The 21,234-nt window shown below is 47.6% G+C and overlaps 1 protein-coding gene across 1 annotated transcript in view; it reads left to right on the forward strand.

Moving 5' to 3' along the window:
- LOC110345074 (uncharacterized) overlaps nucleotides 1–21,234 on the forward strand; it is a 153,894-nt gene that overhangs the window by 108,388 nt on the left and 24,272 nt on the right. The window contains exon 2 of the mRNA XM_087208178.1: nucleotides 21,019–21,085. Coding sequence (XP_087064304.1) covers nucleotides 21,063–21,085 — 23 coding nt within the window. The 5' untranslated portion in view covers nucleotides 21,019–21,062. The remainder of the gene's footprint in view (nucleotides 1–21,018; nucleotides 21,086–21,234) is intronic.

Consider the following 21,234-nt stretch of genomic DNA (forward strand, 5'->3'; position numbering starts at 1 on the left):
TCTTCTTACATAAGCACAGTTATCACCTTTGCAAATTTATGTTGATGTAATACTTTAATACCATGTATTAATAATACTGTGATACCCATGTTCCAGTTATGTCAGTTGATCCAATAATGTGGTTAATGACCATTTATTTCCTTTTAGTACACAATCTAGACTGAGCCATTGCATTGATTTGCTAAACCTCTTGATTGCCTTTAACATGTTCCCACCAACTTGAACTGTCGGTGTTACCTGTGTGACTGTCCCATTGGGCCGCTTTTACTGCCTGATGGGCTGTCCCACGCTACTCAAAGGGACAGTCATATATGTATCACCAGAAGACACATGAATTATGGCCCTGGCCAAAAGATACATGAATTATGGCCCTCTTGTGAACATGTTAATCTGGAACATTTCTACAGCTTTTTTTAAAATGACATTTTTGAAGACTAGAATCCTCCTTGCTCCTTGTTTTTTAAAATGGAAAGCTCTTCATTTTGCATTTGAAGTTTTCTTGGGATTAGATTAAGGTTATATATTATTGGCTAGACCATTATAACTTGCTACCTGTGTAGAGAGTTACCTTCTCTACTATACAATTAACATTTTTTAAATCTTTTGCAACTTAGAAGCAGTCTGTAACTTTAAGGTCACACAAAACTCTCATCAGTGTTTTCTCTTAGATTTAGCATCCAGTGAGGATTCTTGCTTGATCCAGCCTTCACCATGGTGGTCGCAAGTGATTTTCCAACTGTCATATTCCTTTGTCATTTACCATTTGGCTCTTGACATTCTACTGTTATCAGAAAACTTTACTTCTCCTGTGTGTGTGTGTGTGTGTGTGTGTGTGTGTGTATGTGTGTGTCTGTGTATGTCTCTGTGTGTGTCATAGGTATGGATTCAATTAGGAATTCCTAATTATTCATTGGTTTTATATCAGTATTTTGCTTAATTATTTTGGTGTTCATATTGTCCCAGATTTGGCCAATGGGAGTCCCTTTAAATTGGTTCCCATGCCCTTAAACAAATACAGACTTTATTGTAAGTTACTTGGAAAGATAATAAGCCTTTTGAGATACATTCATGTTGTAACTCATAATAATAGTAACTCAAGTGTGGGGTGAGGAGGAAAGGTGTATCTTTCAGTCACTTCTTGGGTTCCTTCCTGCTACTGCTAATTCACACCTATAATACAGAGATCTAAGACCCAGCCACCCAAAGTATTTTATGGTTAGGAACTGTGAAACGTCACAGCACTAAATCTTCTCCTGCCTTATATCAGAAAATCTAAGAGTGTCAATCGTTGATGTTAAATCTCCTTTTATATGAGAGCCTCTTTGAACCAAACCATGCCGTGAATCAGTGTGTCTGACATTCATATGAGAAAGATCAAATAAGAATCATCAAGTAAAGGTGTTTTCTTTTCTTAAACAGGAATTGTAAATGCAAGAACCTGCAGGGGTCAGGAAGGCAAACCGAATGAGTGAGTGAGCAGTGCTTTGGCATGGTATGGGCTGCAGTACACTGGAGATCACATGGCCCGTGTCAAAGAGGCAGCGGCTCTCAGCTTCAGTGGTTAGTTTTGGTGCAGGAGTACAGGTGTGCTTGCCAGATCTTCCCCTTTTTCAAGACCACTCAGAAAACCATATTTTATGTAAACTCTTACAATCTTTCAATCTTTACATCTCATCACCTAATTCCAAAAATACTGAAGTGCACTTCAGGTCTATGAGCTAAGCCAGCCAGCTGCTTACCCTGTGACTCCTTTATACATCACAGTTTAGAGCCAGGGACTTAAAGGTTGATCTTTCGCAAGTCTTTCTGAGGATGTAATTCGATGATCTTGTGATTTCTTATCCAATGGTGAAAAACCTAAACATTTCCCTTACCATTCCATTCAAAACACAAAAGGTACAAAGTCCAGACTTATAAACCCAAAGCACTTTCTTTTCCTGTGCATCCCAAGTGCATAGTTAATGACGTCCCTAAGCAACAGTCTCCCGGTGGTTGGCCTGATCTTCTGGTTTTCTGCATATGTAGTTCTGTTACTTCGTGGTTATAGATGAATTATGAGCCTCTCCCCTAGGACTGAGCAAGACAGATGGGAAGGCCCCCTCCTCCTTGTTAATACACATGCCCAGGCTGTCATCCCCTGTTCTCGCCGCCAAGCCATTTCCAGGAGGACCATCTTCGGCATGCAGAGTCGGTCAAGACTTCACAAATATTTCTACTGAATTGTTACCAAGAAAACCTTTGCTTTATGAATTTTTGTTTTATTACTTTGCTAAAGCAAATACACTCCAGAAAGACATGCGGTGTTCCACTTCAGTCAAAGACTATGCCTCAGAACTCCATCTCTCTTCTTTTCAGTTCTAAGGTAAACTCATGAGAAATGCCAACTTACAACATGTGACATTTTTCAGAGGTCCAGGTTATTTTCTGTACTGTGAGAGCTACCTCTGGGGAGCTAAGGTGGCCTTCTCATTTGAAAGGCCCTGAAGCTCCACAAGCCCTTTGATATAAAAGTAAAATAAAACCTGTTGGCTCATGTTTGAAATAGACCTATCAGTTTATGCTGCACCCTGTGCCTTCTTTTCTGCACGTCCTTCTGTCTCCACTTTCCATATCAGTAGACCCAGAAAAGTAGAGCTTGTGGTGGAATGTTTTGTGGTTCTTTCTGCACTCAGGGCTTCTGTAGATAGGATTGTTACCTGGCCAGGGTTGTAGGAGGGCCACTGTCATCCCCAGGCCAGGGGGTTGGAGGTGTTGTATCATGAATGGTAGTCTAAATGAAGGTTCCAATCCATGCCGTCTAATCTTGACCCTAAAATTTCCAGGGAACCTTGTATCTCTTTCCTGCAGCAAGTTGCACCTCTACCTTCAGGAAAACTGCTTCCCCTGTCTCCTTGCAAAGGGCAAGTGAGTCTCTCTCGGCTTTAGTTTTTGCAGACTCAGCCTCCCAGGGCACAGACCTGAAACACAGTTGCTCACGCCCTATGTTTACTTTTATTTCCAGCCACATCTGGAGGCCAAAATTCATAAATTTATTGCCAAGCCTTACAACAGTTTACTGAGTTTGTACGTTAAGGGAAGGGGGGAAAGAAAGAGCTCCTGACTTGTCGAGTGTAAAATAGATGGAGAAATCGGTGGGCAGATCATAAACCCCAAGCGTGTTTATTAACATCTGTGGCCTGCCTGCAGACGGCGAAGGCGTGAGTCGGCTGTGTTTGTCTTGGAGGTTGAGCCCAGAGAGTTCCATGGTGTGTTCTCCATATACATACAGCCAGGCATCTTTTTAACCCACCAGAGGCCAAGGGAGAGAAACAAGGGCTGTTCAGAAGTAGAGGGCCACAGGTCTCAGAGCGAGAGAACGGAGTGGGCACCCGGCTCTGTTTACAGTGGGGCTGAGCAGTGGGTGGGCCAATTCTTGTGACGTACTTGAGGCTTAAAAAACGGTCATAAATCTGCTGTCTGTCAAACTGGGCCGGCATTTTCTTTTTCCTTCACAACCAGGTTTTGTATGACCAAAAAAACCCCCAAGAAATCCTCTAAGTGCTCATGAAGAGTGTCCCTCTATCCCACAGGTGGGGCGGAATCCCCCAGGAGCACGTTGGAGTGTTTTACTGGAGGACGGCGTCGCTATTATTTTTTACCTTTTAACCAAGATCCTAGAACAGGAGCGGCCCTACTGGATGGACCTCAGCTGTAGCTCTATGTTGTGCAGTGTGGTTTTTACCAGGGATTGGGCCAGTTTGCTGTGGGTCAGACAGGAGCACCCTAGACAAGCCAGTAGCTGCTTTAAGTCACTGCTTTTCTACCATAAATAAAGCAGAAACCAAGGAGTGATTTTCTGGGGCCCCAGAGTGGGAGAGGGATGTGCTGTTAGTGGCTGCCAGCCACAGACCCTCCGACTGGAGAGAAATGTGCTGGGGATGTCCTTTTAGCAGGCGGTTTGGCTCTCTGGGACCTCACGTCTGAGGTGAGTCCGCCAAAGAAAAGGGCACTTTTTGTGGTCAGAGCCTGGTGCTTGGACCAAGCGCTTGGACAGAGGGAGTATGTGCCGGAGGGGGGGTCGGCGTGGCCCACCAACCAGGAGAAAAACCCCCTGTCTGTGAAGAGCGTGGCTGTCAGGTCTCCACGTCCAGGGAACAGTGGACAACTGTTAGGAAAGTTGGCCGGCCCAGCGTCCAGGTGTGCCCCGGCCAGTCAGCTGTGTCATCTCATAACAAGGAGCACGAGGGTCCTAGAGTCCACCTCTGGCCCCATCGATACCCGCCTCTGTCCACCCAAGCCAGAGCTTTCCGTGTGGCCTGGAAGCACCCCCTTTGGGATCCCTGACTGTCCCCCTATGTGATGCAGGCCCATCCTCGGTCCCCAGACCTTCTTGTTCTGTTTCCTACCTTGGTCAGTGCCTGGGTCGAGGTGCAGACCGTGGGATCTGAAGAACTCACTGCTGGCCCCTGGCCACATTCCCCTCTTGGTTACTTAGGCAGGGTTGTGCAAGGGTGTGAAACCAGTTGGACCAAGAAGGTTAGGCTGGGGCTTAACTCGGTGGGCTGGGATTTCCCTGTGGACTGTGGGTGGGGGGCATAGATGTGTCCCTGCTGGGGACCCCTGGAAGAAACCTGACCACTGATGGGCCAGTACTTTTCCATTGGCGGGTGGGGCAGGGTGGAGGAGGACTTTGAGCCCCAGTGACCGAGCAGCCTAGGGATTTTCCAGGCCTACCCTGGGGAGGTTGTCTCAACTAGGGACAGGGAATCAGGACACCTTCATTTTATCTTTTAAAGCTTTAACCAGGCTTCACACTCATGGTGATAAAATATTGATCGAACATGCTGGAGAGCCTCATCAGGGCTGTCCTGGAGCTGACTGGGCCACAAGCACAAGGGCCCATGGCAAGCTGAGCTTCCTTCCGGAGTTGCACAGGGTGGTGGCACAGAGCCAGGTTTGCTGGCAAGGGCTCGCCTCACCTTAAGATCACATTGTAGTTTATGAAAATCACCACAGCCTGGTGTCCTCACGGGTCTTATCTTCCCTTAAGTCCAGTTATTACTATTTTTTTAAATTTCTGAGCATTTCCACTGTTTGTAGTATAGACTTGGAGCTGAGGTACACCCAGTTATGTCTGGGGGTGGCTAGCGGTTGCCCCCATGTTAATACATTGGCTGACTTGGCCATGTTGCTCAAGTGTCAGCTTGATTTCATTTCCGCAGAGGGGCCTTTCTGTCACTGTGACCCTCTTCCCACCCCTATAGCATTCTTCTTTGCAGGAGCCTTATGAGTTATAACTGAATGTGTTTACTTCTGTATGGCCTATGTCCCTATCTAGAACACAGATCATTGATAAAGCCCTGCTCCCAGGGTACCACCTGATGCCCATCGATGCCCAGTCAGTATTTGAGTTGACACCACCAGGTGGGCACCGGGGAGTAGGGTGTACAGCTATCTACCCCTGCCTGCTGCTGGGTAGATGTGCCAGACTCTATGTTTCTGTTTTTTTATACTTGGCTATTTCCAGAGAAGGAGAAAAGGCAGGAATGCTATTGATATTCAAGCCTTATTATTGATCTCTCCAGAATACAGATCATCAGAGTCATGGGATTATGGTGTATTTTTTTTTTAGAGGAAGAAAAGCAATGAAAGCAAGATCATAGTTTCTATTTATGGTTGGTAAAGAGATCAGTAATTGCATGGGCATTTTTCTTAGACAATGTTCAATCTTGTTTTTTGGTAGGTATCTAAAAGAACTCTTTTTTTCCAGTACTGGGAATTGAACCCCAAGGCCTTTGCACTGAGCTACATCCTCCTCCCGCCCTTTTTTTGAGAAGGGTCTTGCTGAGCTGTGCAGACTGGACTCACACTTGTAATCCTCCTGCCTCAGCATCTCAGAATGTTCCACTATACCTGGCTAGTACTGGGTTTTGATTTGACATTAGTATGAGATAAATCCCTAGTTTCTTCTACTGGTAACTGGGTGAGAGGTAGCCAGGTCACCTGCAAGGCTACTCGTCATGTGACCACCTCAAGTTGGTACTTCCTGTAGGGGGACTCAAAGAGCCTGTGGATTTTGTCCCCCACCACAACATCCCTCTAAACTGAGAGTCTGCTTAGGTGTTGGGAACTCTGGCATCTTCTTCACAGTTTCTGGTTGAAAGGCTCAGGGCAATTTTTGAAATGTGAGTTCTGCAGAAACTGAGGTCTAATTGATGACACCTGGGCAGGGAGACCTGCGATCTTAGGCCTGGCTTTGCCTCCAGCTGGGGCCCCCTTTTACACCATAGTTGGGCACCTTTACTTCATTGACTGGATAACCAGAGAAGAAAAAACGATGACCAAGTACTTAACCTATGCAATTGTAAAGATGTAAGTAAAGCATACGTGTAAAACCAGAGGATATGGATGTCTTTGTTTGGCTTTCTTTTGTCATTAATGCCCATCTCTATATGGACATGAATTCAGCGAATATATCTGCATTTTCTGCCGCAGATGGATTTGGAAGGGTAAAATCCTGTATCACCAAGCTAATGTAAGATGATGTATTGTATTAGTCACTTAGAGCTGAAGAGCAAAAAGTACCACAAACTGAGTGACTTAAAACAACAGAAACTTAATCTCCCACGGTTCTGGGGCCTGGAAGTCTGAGATCAAGATGCTAGCCAGGTTGGCTCCTTCTAAGACCTATTCCATGCCTTTGCCCTAGCTTCCTGTGGCTTGCTGGCAATCTTCAGCATTTCCTGGTATGTGGAAGCATCTCCCGATTTCCACCTTCCCTTTCATGTGTCCTTCTCCCTGTGCGCAGGCCTGTGTTCCAATTTCCCCTTCTTATAAGGACACCAACCACGTGGAACTGGGAGCCCACTTTACCTCAGTGGGACCTCATCTTCACTCAATGACACACTGATTTCCAAACAGGGCCAATTCTGAGGTCCCCAGGGTTAGGGTTTCAACACACAAGTTTTGGCGGGCATCACCACTCAACTCAGAACCGGCGTGGCATGCCCAACCTTTATAGTAAATGGATCTCTCAGATTCACAGTTTTCCAGTTATTAATATCACCTCCGGTCATGAATGCCCTAGGATGCATCTGATGTTATGTCCAACATAGCCTAAGTTAGGAATCTATGGGAGAAGGCAGAGTCAGTCTTCCCAGTCCTTCCTAAGAACATCTGTAATTTTTACTATACCAACACATACCCTGCTATTTCATATATTTCCTACATGGCACCACATATTTTCTTTAAATAAGTGTGCTTTAAGAAGGAATTCGGCGTCACTGTCGTACATGACTCTCATAAATGACATACAGAATGTGATGAAATCGTAAAAGATTTTTATTTTGTGGCTTTCCCAAGACTCAAAGCCTAGGAAGTGCTCACTCTCTTTTTAGAGGCAGATCGAAGAAGTGTTATGGATTTAAGAGCACCAGATGGAGACGTTCTTCTTGCTGCCATCAAGACTGGAAGAGACTAGGAAGGGAAAAGTTTCAGTGTCATTTAATGGCGTATCTGACTGTGACCGACAGGTATCTCAGGTACCACTATGTGATACAGCACCCCTACTTTGGGAAACACCAATCCAGTCCGATTTCTTTCTCTGATGAGTAAGGAGTTTAAGGCCTTTGCGAAGTTAAAGTCCTGACAATCTTCAGATCCCATGGCATAACAGTGGAAAAGCTGAGTCTAGACCAGTAGTATGGGGATGTTTGACAATGGCCTTGGGAAACTTTCTGATTATCCCAACTCAGGGAAGCTACTGGCATCTAGTGGGTAGAAGAACACAGCTAGACATCCTGTAGTACATGGGGTGGCCTTTACCCCCAAAGAACGACCTAGTCCCAAATAGCAGCAGCACTGAGGTTGAGATACCTGCCATAAGTAAAGGCTTCTTGACTCTTGATTTTCCCTCTGGCTCCCTGATGCCTTCTCTACTTAGTCTCCTTTCAGAGACTTTGGTACAGTTGCTATGGTTCACTCCAAAGAAAGCTTGAAACAGGCATGTCCAACCTGCAGCCCACAGGCTACATGTAGCCCTTGATAGCTAGTAATAAGGCCCCATAAGACTGTAAACTTTTAATATAATGATGTGATTTTTAGCCATGTTTTCCGTGACTTGATTGTGTAGTTCTTGAGCACATACTGCTTAGGTAACAGCAGGATGCTATATAGGAAAGGCACACTGCAGTGCTAACTCTATCTTTTGCACCCTCACATGGAGTAAAATTGAAACACTTGTGTCTCAGACATTATATGGGTTTGTGTGACTGAATGATTAAAATTCAGCAGTTACCAGTGATAGTATTTCACCTTACCTATACATGGGCATGCCTGTGAAGACAGGTGTTTAGCAGGCATTAAGTTTTCCTATTTAACTATTAAACTTGGGCTTGTTCTTTCACAAAGTAAGTTAAAATGTAAAAAAGGAAGTTTTGTTACTTATACACATTAACTATATTATATATTATATGTGCGGCCCAAGACAATTCCTCTTCATTCAGTGCAGCTCAGGTAAACCAAAAGGTGGGACCCTTATGGGTTGGAAGGTGTTATCCTTTCTAAACTCTAAAGCTCCAAAGCCATTGCAGTTGGTAAATGTTACAGTCTCTGGTTCTCTCAATAGTTTCTTAACCATGTGATATTAAATCTTACCTGTGATTCACTGGAAATAGCCTAGAATCTGATGATGGTTCTAGAATCTGGGAGAATCTGACTCCTCCATATCTTCCTTCACATAAAGACAAGAGAATGGAGGCAGTTTGGAGAAGTGGGATTTTTCAAGGGGCCACTGAAGTGTTTTACGTTCATCCAACAGTGCCAGAAGGTGAGTTGGCAATAGACCATGCCTTTAAGGGGCCATCCATCCTGGTAGGGGCAGTGAGATGGGCCAGTACATTCTTATAATACAAACCCAGCTAGAAACTTACAGGAGCTATGAGAATTGTAGGTAGATGGTGGAAAGATGCTAACCAGCTACATGGATGGAGGTCGATATACACCAAGTGATACCAGAAACCGGTAATGCTAAGCCTGTATTGATGCCTACAATTTGAAATTCTATCCACTTCTCTCTGAAGTATCCAAGACAATGGCATACCCGCTCTCCTCTTGGCCATGAACTTGACCTTCCAGGTGCCTAAGCTGGTGAAACGTTGCTTGCTCATGTCTTGCTTTAATGCATGACTCTGCAGCCTGTGTGCATGCGTAGGTTATATGTGCTCTGGAGCTGGATCATGTCGACTTTCTGTGGCAGTGTCTGAGCCCTAAAAGACGATTCACATGTTTATTCTCTGCTCCCCTACATACTTAGCCATTGCATGGAAACCGATGCTCTGTAAGAGTCTGTTTAGCAATAAATTGAAGGTTTCTGAGACTTGACAAGAAGGTCACCCTTCATCACTCTGCTCTGCTCCCTCCCCGTCTTCTTGGGTTAGTCCTGTCTGTGGATCGGATAGTGGGTGTCCAGCTGTGTCCTGAGAGTCCTGGGTCTAAGTCAGAAGCCTGGTGTGTGAGCCAAGGCCCTTATTGTTATCTTACCTCTAGCTCTCAATTTAAGAGAGTCACAGTGCAGTCACAACCCTAAGGTCAGCAGTGCCAGCCTGTCAAGGATCCTGTCAGGCTTGGGTTCCCAGGCTGCCTCCTCCTAAAAGATAACCATTTACTAATGCAAAGAAGGTATCATAGTATGGGGCTTTATGATTTCAGTTTAGTATTTTAAAATATCTGCATATCCCTTTGTGGTCCAGTAACTTCTTTTCTGTTAAGATTTTCTGATAAATCCAAAGAAACCACAGCCAGTGCCCTGCTGGTGTTTCTTCTGAAACTGCAGCTCTCCAGCCTCCCCAGCCACCAAAGCTTGGTTCGCATGTGTCTCCAGGTGCCCCGGGGAGACAGGAAGGATGACCATTGATGGTCCCCATTTGGATTTGGCCAATGGAGAAGATAAAGCAGTGTGAGGTTTGAGGCTATGCTGTCCCTGGGCTGCCTCGAGGCTCCTCTGCTTGCTTGTCTACATTGAGTGCACCCTGGTCCCTCCCTGTGGCCTTACTTGCTAGGTCCCTGCCTCTGCCACGCTGTCTCACTTTCTCTTCTGTGCAGCTGACTGTTCACCTCCCGCCTGCCTGGTGGTGCTCAAGATCATACAGCTAGAAAGCACCAGAGTTGTCATTTACTTGCAGATATACCCAGCGTTCTTCTTTCCACCAAACCGGGTTAATCCTCTGTCAAGTGATCTTGCAGCTGTTTCCCACCACATCAGCCCAGATGACCCCATCCCGATAACACAGGGAGGTGGAGCCCACCTTCTCCTCCAGCCTCACCCATGCACAGTAAGCATGTGAGATGTATGGTACATATAGTATGCACATACAACAGGCACATAGAATCCTTTATAATATACATCACAAAGTATGAACATACTTGCTTTCTATAACTTCTTACTAAGCTTTTGACTCTGCAGAGCCTGGGACCCACCTTACCTTCTCTTCATGTCTGGTGCCCCATTCTAATACTCAGCACATAGTAGGTGCTCGGTGAACACTGAATGCATTTGTGGCGCACGGTTGATTACAGATAAATTTTTGCATGCCTCTTTCTTGTCTTTTGCTGCCGTTGGGTTGCTTGAGGGCTTCCTGATGGTTTTTCTCTAAGAAAAGCCTTTCTTCCCTTAAGGGTGTGTGGCCACGGCTGTCCATGTCCATTAGGCTGGGTGGTTGCATTGTGGTCCTGACCACGCGCTGGGTGGAAGGGAGAGTTTCCTTGCAAACCTCAGGCCTCCTCCTGGCTGGCTATCTGTCATCTGCCTGACGCTAGAGAGGGCGTCTGGGATGCTCAGTGTGGCCTTTTGAGGAGAGCCTGTTTGTCTTTCCATTGGAGGCTGTGTGACACAGCAGGCTTATGTATGTCAGGGAAAGTTGTGGATGTCCGATCCTTAAAATAAACCCAGGCTTTGCAACTGTGTGGCCCAGGACCCCGACAGATATTTTTCCTGCAGGCACTCCTTTAAGTGCTTTACAAATATTTTTTGATCAGATCCTCAAAATGGCCTTATAGGTAGGTCTGTTATCATAGACTGTTTGACAGATGGGGAAACCGAGGCACCAATAAGTTAAGGTATGTGTCCAAGACTTATAAATGGTGAAGGAGGGATTCGAACTCATCAAGCCAGCCCCATCTTGGGTTTTTGCTGCTTTAAAGAAATAAGTTTGAGAACCACGGGGCATTTTGTGCACTCTGATGCCTGCCTCCCGCTTTTCCTGGACTAGGATACGCAGCGGGTGTTGGCGCAGGAAGTCATCCTGTCTGGCTGGGGTGCTGGGCCTTTGGAGCGAGCATGGAGAGGTCATGCAGGGAGCCCAGGAGTCGGAGGGACCTGGGTGTCAGGAGACAGGCCTGGGTGGCTGGCAGAGGGGCTGAGCTGGGCCTCATGGCTGCTTCCTTCGCTCCCATTCTCGATGTTAACCCGGGAGGGGGGCGCCACCTTCTCCCCAGCCTCACAGCACAGCTGTTAAGTCAGGATTTGCCAATCAATAAATCAGGGCACCTGAAAAATGAACCAGAGAACCACCCTGCCCCCCGCCCCTTGATTAAAACAAACAACATTGTGAAATGTCAACCTGTCAGTCGTTTGGAAAGTTTGCGGCATGGAAAGGCGATTACCCAAATGACTTTTTAAAAAGTATGAGAATGTGCCTGGCCGAACGCTTTTTAATTAATGCTGTGCATTCACATTAATAACGATTCATAGCTTGGTGAGCTGGGCTGGGGGTGGGTTGTGGAAACATTGGGTATCTCTGGCAGAGGCAGATGTTGATCTGGCTGGCAAGGGGGCCGTGGGCAGCTTTTGCAAACCTAGGGGCCCGGAGCGTGAGGATCAGAGAGGAGGGGCTGCTTTCGGGAGCTCATGGAGCCTCCTGAGAGTCTCGGGGTAGTGGGAGTCTCGCTGCCATCCCGGGGCTCTCTTGGGCTTCAGATCTCCCCAGATTTGCCCCCAGCCCATCGGGTGAACAAGGCTCTCTGGGGATTCTTCAGAAAATAAGTGTTGCTTGGGGTCACACCATTTCAACTTACCTCCCTGATTTTCTGTGATCTCATTTTCCCTTAAAATATCAGTGGAAAAGTGTTTTTGAGTCGAGCATTTTAGTTTCCATTTAAACATGGTAAAACCCAGACACGGGGGCTCAGCTTGGCACTTGAGTGTGGACCTGGGCCTCGGACACCTTCTGTGGTTCGTCCTCCAGCAAGCTGGGAGCCGCACAGACCACAGTGACATCACGAGCCCGGCCGGGGTGCCCAGCCTCTGACCCGCTGTTGGGTTTGGGCAGACCCTGTGTTCAGTGGGAACCCCAAGGGGCACAGATGTGGTCTGAAGAGAGAAGACCTGGCGGGCTCCTAACTTGCAAGTTTCTTTTTCTTTGCTTCCTTTTAAAACACAGCGGGTTGGGTCTTTAAACTGCAGTTAAAATCCTCTCGGAGAAGACCTGGGAGAGAACTAGGAGTTGGACTCGGTTTGCAGCTCCGGATGGAAGCAGACAGAGGGAGATCTGAGGGATGAGAGAGCACCAGGAATGGCAAGTCTGGCCCCATTGCGAGGGGGCGGAGCAAGCAAGAGCACCCCATGGCCGTGGCTGGGGACTGAGAAATGTGGCCCATAGCTGCTCTCTGACAGTCACGGCCGCCAGGCTGGTGATTTGCACACTGCGAGAAGCTGTAGAAACTCACACTGCAAGGCCGGTTGCTCACTCACAGGGAATGTACGGTCTCCTCGGGAAGACAGGACGGATACCCAGCCTCCCATTATCCTAAGCTTAGCGCCAAGTATGGGGCACAGGCAGCAAATGCTGTGGCTCCCGTGAGTCACCCGACTGCCCTTGGGCAGTAGGGCGTGGGATGGGCTTGGGGCCAGGTGTGGGGAGTCAGGACAGGGAGAACGTTACAGGTTTGAGGGGCAGTGAGCTGGGGTCTGGGGAGCAAAGATTAGATGAGCTTGAGCAGACCAGAGAGAGAAGAGTGAAGGAGGCAGAGGGTGTGATTTGAACACGGAAGGCAGTAGGGAGCCACTGACGGCACTTGAGCAGGGCATGGCAGAGCTGGCTGATGTGTTAGGCTAATCAACTGGGAGAAGTGCAGTGTGGGCTTGGACAGGCCGGTCAGGGCAAAGAGCCTAGGCAGGGGTTTATCGCCACAGAGGAAGCTCGCCTTCAGCTTTTCCCCTGGAGTCAGGGCCTTGGTACAAATGTCCACTCCACTGCATATGAGGCAGGTGACCTTGAACAACTTTGAAACCTTTCTGTGCCTCAGTCACCTTGTGACTTTCATACAGGGCTCCAGATATTCTTTTATTTATTGAGCTATAAAATGGCCTGTTTCAGGTGTTTGAGTCTACAGAGGAGAAAAAGAGAGAAGCAGTTTGCACTCAAGAATCTTACAGTCTCATGGGCAGAAACACGAATTAAAATGGAGTAAACAAGTACGGTAATTTCAGGTTGGGTTGCAGGTAGTGAAGAACACAGGGCATGCGGCTCCCCAAGTGGCCTCTGTGACAGGCTCATCACTGAGAGCCTCTGTGAAGAAGTGCTGAGTGGAGACTCTTAAAGTGTTTCAGGTAGAAGAAACAGCAAGTGCAAAGGTCCTGAGGCGCCAAAGAACTCAAAGCTTTCTAACAGGCACATAGCCATTGAGTGGAAGCATAATGGGCCAGACAAGAAGCAATTATAAAAAGAGAGAGGATTGTTGAGGAAATTGAATAAAGTAATGCTTGTAAAGAGCTGGGACATCATAAGCACCCAATAAATTACATTATTTTTATGGGAACAAGCTGGACCCATGGTTGACAATGGCCTTAGCTATTATCATGGGCATAGGGATATAAGAGAAAATAGTTCATGAACAACATCAGCAGAAGTGATTGGATGCAGTGATTTTAATTGAGGGCTTCTCGTCAGGGTGGTGTGAGAGAGAAGCCGATTCAGTGGCATAGGGCATCCTGACAAGGGTACAGGTGATTTGTTTGGATGCCAGTTTGAGATCTGGCAGGAGCCAGTGATCGGCCTGCCCTGGGAGCAGCTGGCAGACAGGGCTTAGAGAAAAGGTGGGGAGCAGGGATTTGGGCCACCTCCCAGGAAGCGAGGAAAGACAGGAGTTTAGCTGGGCTGAGGGCTCCCTTTGTGGCGGTTCCATGAGGAAGAGGGGAGCCAGGAGCAGGAGTGGGGCCAGAGCCTTGAGACAGGCGCACGGGAAGGAGGTCCCCTGTCCCTGTCCCCACGCACGCCTGCCTCAGAGGCCTGCAGATTGGCAGAAGGGATCTGAGAGACCCGGTTCGCAGGCTCCAGTCTGCTCCCTGGGCCTCTGCTGCTGTGGGCCGTGGATCCCTGCCTCCTGCCGTGGCCTCTGGAGCTGTGGCCTCTGCAGCCATGGCAAAAAGCCTTCCGCTTCCAGCCTGGGCTGTGCAACAGGCACAAGGAAGTTCACGGAGCCGTAGGTCCCGAGCAGAAATGAGGTGTCACCAGAGTCCCTGTAATGGCACAGGGATTCAGAAAATGCCACGGAGCGGGTCTGTTCCACCTGTGGCCCTCAGCTCACCGTTCACACTGAGGGTCACCGGATCCTTCCGTGGACACCGCTACCCTCCCGGCCCTGGCCGCTGCTGTCTCCAAGCTTAAGTGTGGCACTTGCCCTCTGGTGGCGCCACTTCCTGGTCTCATTCTAGACGCTGCTGTGGCCGCAGTGGGACCCTTGGCAGATCTCACCTTGAACCCAGCCTTTGGGTGCAGCCTGCACCTCTCTGCCCCCCATTTCCAAGCTATTTCCCATGTGGCAAGCAGTCTTGCAGCTGCTACTTTTATTCTTCCTTACACACTACCTCAATAGCTTTATTTCTCATTCAAAACAGTGAACGTCATTTTATTTTTATTATTCGCAAATACCACGCATCTTTTTTCTTCATAAAACGTTTGTTCAGTTGAGACATTAAAAACATAAGAAAACAAACACCCTAAACTTAGTACTCAGAGATGACACCTGTTAGCTTTTTGCTTTCTCTTCTGCATCTTTATAACCTATAATTGCATTTTTATGTAATTTTGTGATTTTTACAGTAAAAGACTCAGACAGCAGTTACTAATTACTCACTGTGGTTCAGGCAAAGTGATTTAATTTTGTACCGATACAGAAGCAGGTGCAGTCCTGTTTTAGTCCTCAGATAGAAAGGACAGCTGATGGTGGAGGGCCAGCAAGAGACAGGAGTCACCACTGCCGTCACCCCCGTTTTCCAGTTGAGGAAATGGATACCCAGAAAGCATCTGAGGTAACACCGCCAGTCAGGGGTCACACTAAGATCTCAGTCTAGGGCCGGGGATTTAGCTCAGTGGTTCCACCGCCTGCCTTGCAAGCGCAAGGTCCCGAATTTGATCCCCGGTACCAAAAAAAAAAAAAAAAAATCTCAGTCTTGAGCTCTCTGCCTCTGGAACTGGCGCCTGTGCACTGGGCTCTGATCGCTGCAGTCTGTGAGGCTTTTCTCCCCGTGTCTGCGGCACTGTCCTGGCTTCCTGCACCCTCTCATCAGCTTCCCGACCTGCAAAGGATCCCTCTTCCAAAGGAAGCTTGGATCTCCGTGTTCACTGTTTAGGAGCAGAAGTGTTTTTCTCTGCTGCCTCCCTCCTCCTTCCAAGACTCTTCAGTCTGCTCGTCCCAGAGTGGGATTTCTCTCTTTCCAGAATGCTCATGCTGGTAGCAGCCATGTTGGAATTGGGGTCTGGAGTTTGGCCAGAAGTCTGCACAGATTGCCATCTGCCTGAGGGTACCTTTGCATCTTCTGCGCTTCCCTTTCACTGCTCTTCCCAGGGTCACCCCTAATCCTTATAGACCTGGCACAAAAAACGACATTTGTTTAAAACTGTTTTCCTATAAACCATTGTCCTTGAAACCACACACACCCCCACACACCCCCACACACACACATCTGTGTATATGTTTGTTAAGTGAGTTGCCTGCATACAGTAAAACCTGCTCTGAAGTGGAGCAGTTTGGTTCCCATGATATTTTAAAGATGAAAATGCTGTGGGCTGCCCCCCTCTTCCTGCCATATATTCTTGAAAACAAGAACATATTCTCTGAGCCGGGTTGGTCTGATAGAGAGGCACATTTGAATCATTTCATGGGCAGGCCATGCAGGCAGTAAGTACAGGGGAAGTTGTCTCAGTCTCTGTGTGCAGCATGACTGTTTCTCCGACAGACCTGCATTCTCTTAGGCTAAGAAGGCGTGAATGCTGAACACCTCTACATTGTCTAGTGCTTTGTCTTTCAAGCCCCGGGTATGTGGTCATTGTGGGGCTGACTTAGGAGTTGGAATAGAGTGTTATGGTCCCCAAGGGGAACACCCAGAAAGGTACCAAAAACAGAGCTTCGAAGGCCTGCCATAATGTCTGTTTCTCTTAGATGAAGGATAACCCTTGCTTGGTGTACACTGGCCTTGGCACTGGCCTGGTGGTAGCACTTCCTTAGTGATCCAGCCGTTTTGTTTTATTTGATTGATTGATTCTTGCTAGGGGTTGAACCTAGGGACTTCGTGCTGAGCTACATCCCCAGCCCTTTTCCTGTTTTTTATTTTGAGATGAGGTCTTGCTAAGTTACCTAGGCTGGGATTGAACTGTGACCCTCTTGCCTTAGGCTCCCAGAGTTCTGGGATTACAGACATGCACTCCCATGCCCATCTATTGTTTATTTTACCTTTTTTGTTTGTTTGTTTGTTTGTGATAGGATCTTGCTGTGTAGTCCAGGTTAGCCTTGAATGCAACATGTAACCCATGGTGGCCTCAAACCTACACACAGTCTTCCTCTCTCAGCCTCCGTAGTGCTGGGATTACCGATGTGTACCACCATGCATTGCTGATTCTGCTATTTAGTGAGCTAAGGAGATAGGCACCAACTCCTTTTAGCGACCATCTCTGGAAAGAGTCCTTGGAAGAGATAGAGGGGAATAAGAGAGGGGGAGGGGGAAAGGGAGGGAGGCGGAGGGGGAGGGGTTAGAGAAATGTGTACATGAGTGTTCACCAAATAAACATTTCAGTGTTAGGCCAGAATCATTAGGAGATAAGTTGTCTCCTGGGAATGTCAGTTCATTTTACCTTGTGTTGAGTTAGTGTTGACTGAATTCCTTGATTTGGGTTGCCTGAACTTTTCTTTCTTGTGAAAAATTATCCATCTATCATCTATCTGTCTGTCTGTCTGTCTCTCCCTCCCTCCCTCCCTTCCTTCTAGCTGGTGCTGTATGATTTGAGCTGGAGTCCATAATGCGTGGGAAAGGTCCCCAGGCAGCTGGCTTGTCTAAAAGCCAAGCCTGGATGGGATGGGGAGGGGTGGACAGGAGAGAATCCTTTCCACCCTCCCTCAGCAGGAAAATAAAAGAGATAAATGAACCCTAATCCGGACCTGGGGGCAAATCCCCATAAAGATTCAGGTTAATTTTCCCTGCCGATCCAACCCTCGAATTCATTGTGAGAATCAGACAGTTCTGCGGCACTAATTTGCCAGATCAGATTGCATAATTATCTTTTATAGGCCTGGGTGTGATGTATGCTGGGTGTTTAGGCTGCAGGACTGAGTGTGTGTGTTTGGGCTACAGCACTGATGCACCTCCTGCCAGACTGCTCTTCTCCTACATGGGCAGGCGGGGGTGATGGCTTCGGGGCCTCTGGCTGGTCAGAAACACCCCGGGGTACCAGGGGCCTCAGGTGACCCGGCCTGCAGTGGGGAGCTGGTTCCTTAGCTGTGGTGGGAGTCTTCTAGAAAGATCTGCAGTGACAGCAATGAAACATTCAACAAAGGGTCTCAGTAAAAACTACCAAATGTGGAGACTGGGAGGAAGTAGTCACCATCAAAGCCAAAGTATGATGTTCATGACCTTAGGCCCTTCTGTCTGCACAGGTCCCTTTTTCCATTAAAGAAAAATTACATGTATGACTGCAGTGGTATAAGGACGACAGAGTCCGGGCTGGATTCATTATTGTCAAGACTTTAATGTTGTAGACACTTGTTCTTATTAATGAGATCACTGCTATGGACCCCTCATTATATCAGTGGCCACTGGACATGCTGGCCTTCAGTAGGTTCATAGAAAAGGGACCCAGCCTTGCAACCCCCGATAGCTGCCCAGCTCCCTGGGCTCCTAGAGAAGTGACTTCTAGAAGTTGCTTCTCTCTGGTTTTGGAGCTCTTCATAAGGTCCAAGAATTCCCGCAAACTCCAAGCCTTGTTCTGGCCAAAAACAGGGTTCTCTGTAAGGATTCCTCTAAAGAGTTGAGGCCCATAGACCATCCAAGTATTTGTCCTTTTCCACCCTGATCTCCTCCACATGGGGCCTTCTGACCCCGGCGGACTTTTTGGAGAAGACAGGAGGAGGTCCGTGGGAATAGCCTTAGTCTAGGCTAATATTTTCTGTGTTTCACCTGGAAGTCTTTTGTGTCAGGTCCTTCTGTCTTGGGTGAAGGAATCTTTGTGGATGTCATCCTTACCAGGCTGGGGTCCCCTTAGGGCTCAGGTATCTGCCCTCAGGGGTGTCAGGAAGGATCTGATAGGGGTGGGGGTGGTGGGACTTGGGGGCAGGCTGTAGGCGGCCCAGCTGCAAGCTCTGGCCTCGATGGTGCAGCCCATTTCCCAGTAAGTATGGAAGAACATCGCTTATCTGGTGGGGAGATCCGTGTAGCACAGTGGGCAGGGCTCCTGAGGACAGAGGCCAGCCAGTGTGCCAGGGGAAGAGTTAGGGCCCATGGGCAGCCAGGATCCCTGGGAGCTCCTGGTTGCCATGGCAATGCAGAAAGCCAAGGGGAAAGACACCCTGCAGATTTAACAAAGCCCAAGCAAACATTTTGTTTAGCGTGGAGTCCTTCAGAGGGGCATTTCAGACCTGAGTCTGATTGCCTTGAACTTGTATACAGCCGGCTAGGGCCCACTGTCTCTTGGGCTGTGAGCAATGTCCCCACCCCATCTGATATTCCGCAGCCAGCTGGACGCATCTCTGGGACCTCCTGGAGGAGGAGTGTGTCTATCCCAGCAGAGAAGCTGTGGAGGGAGAGGGAAGATACCAGCTTGCCCAAGGTTCCCCAGGGGCCTGGGAGGATTAAGAGGGTACCACTAAGGCCAGGCTTGGGTAGAGTGTGTTCTAAGGACCCCATAGCCTGGAGTTTGTCCAGGAGCATGTTAAGTAGAATCTCAGGCCAGCACCCCGACCCCCTCCTAATGCACATTGGAGCAACATCCCTGGAGGATCCTCAGACTTACTGGGAGGGTGGGGGTGGTTAAAGAGCACCCCCTAGCCAGCCTCACCATATACAATCAGAACCTCTGGGGTGGGAGCAGTCTTCGATATCATTTTACAGCTGTCCAAGGGAGGGCTGGTGATGCCAGGGACCCTTCTTCCCCTGCCTGGGAGAATGCCCACCACCTGGATTAAGTCTCAACTGCCCTCTCCCAGCATCTGCCACTAGGTTGGCTAAATTGAAACTTCATGGCTGTGAGTGAGGTGGGTGAGGAGTTAGACTGACTGACATTAAGCTGCAGATTTTCCCTGGAAGGGTAATGCTGAAACTGTTTTCATTCTTCTGGGCTTTAGTTTAAATAAGTTTATCAGGTGCTTTCTATCAAATAATAAACAAAATGGGTTGGGCACAGAGATGTCTTTGCATAAAGCAGGAATGCAGATCTATCATAGGCTGTGGGACTGGAGGTGAACAGTGTAGTTTTGCTTGGTCCCTGTTAACAAGTTGTTCAGCATCTGCCTGTCAGCCTATAGGCCCCAAAGGGTGCACCATTCATCTGGGCTAAGATGGCAAATTCCAAATCCCATACCCGTGATCAGGAGTCTGCTGCATTCGAGGTTGGTCTGGGAACAAGTTCGTGGCTTTGGTAGCAGGAGGCAGTTGCAGCAAACGAGTGGCTGTGACCTGCATTGTAATCCAACAGGGGAGGTCCCCTCTCCGCCATCTGATCCGGTGACAGGCGTGGCTGATGGAGTTGGCAGCAGAGGACCAGCCTGGCCCTGTCCTCAGGAACTCAGAAACCACCGGAGTGATGATGTGTGATGCTCAGGCAGGGAAGACAAAACGCCACCCAAACAATCCTTTCTCTTGTGTGTGAAGGTTACACGTTTTCTGTTTCAAATCTGATGGTGTTCTTTTTCCCCCTTTCCTTTCTTCTCTCTGTTTGCATTTGCCAACCTGAGGGTCTAGAGTGATTTCTTTGAGCCTAATGATGGGGAAGTTGACAAAGGGGCTATTATCTTTAACCGCCTTTTGAAATACTACTCTTCCTGGTGTCAGAATTAGATGGAACAGGGGCCGGATTTAAAGATTAAATATCTATTTTAGCAGCAACAATGACAGCAACCCTGGTGACATCAGTGAACATTTGTTCGGAAATTATGTGGATGATTTGAGACAGCCCAGCGCTCTAGAAACCCACAAAGAAATGTACAATTAATAATAGTATAGCTGATATTTATTGAAAACATGATAGAGGCCAGTCATGGAGCTAGATGCTCCTGACACATTATCCTGCTTAATGAATTCTGATACACAGTAAGGTCAGAACATACAACAGTAGTATTGCAGGAGTCTTTGCACAAAATGCCCAATGAAAATAGAACAACTCATTGCTTAGCAGTAGATCATTTCATGGTCAAGTTCCATGGTGAATTTGAGCTTCATTATAACTTGAAAAGAATTACTACCCAGTGGAATATCCATTTGCCTCTTGGTTCATTTTCCAGGTCTAATTTATTATCTTTAAAAAATGTATTTCTTGGAAAGTATTCTTTGATTTGCCACATCTGCAGTTGACATAAGAAATGGATTTCTCCCTTTGTTCTGATTGTTTAAGTTAATGTGGTTTTATTCTATATTGAGACATAAGCATCTATTGAACTCTCATGTCTCTGAGGATAAGAAGCTGATATTCAGAAGCTATGCCCTCCATATGTTAAGCCTAAAAATGAGTTGCATTATTACACTCTTTCCTGATGTGACCCTCTTGTTATGCTTTTCAGGTGAAATCAGAGGTTTCCAGTTGGCTTGGTGGTTGTTCGTACCCATGAAGGAAGGACGAGAAGCAAGGTGAGTCGCACACAGCTGTCACAGCAGTTACACCCTTGCAGTGCTTTTAGCTTTGGGGGTTTTGTGTCTTTGCCTATCCCTTTATATACACATCCCTAATACACCTTCATGCCAGCCCAGCATGCGGTTGTCAGCAGGCACCTTGCAGG

Source organism: Heterocephalus glaber, unplaced genomic scaffold (genome assembly GCF_053883595.1).
Source record: "Heterocephalus glaber isolate CG9 unplaced genomic scaffold, H.glaber_assembly_v1.0 deba00000937, whole genome shotgun sequence".
In the NCBI taxonomy this organism is placed as follows: domain Eukaryota; kingdom Metazoa; phylum Chordata; class Mammalia; order Rodentia; family Bathyergidae; genus Heterocephalus; species Heterocephalus glaber.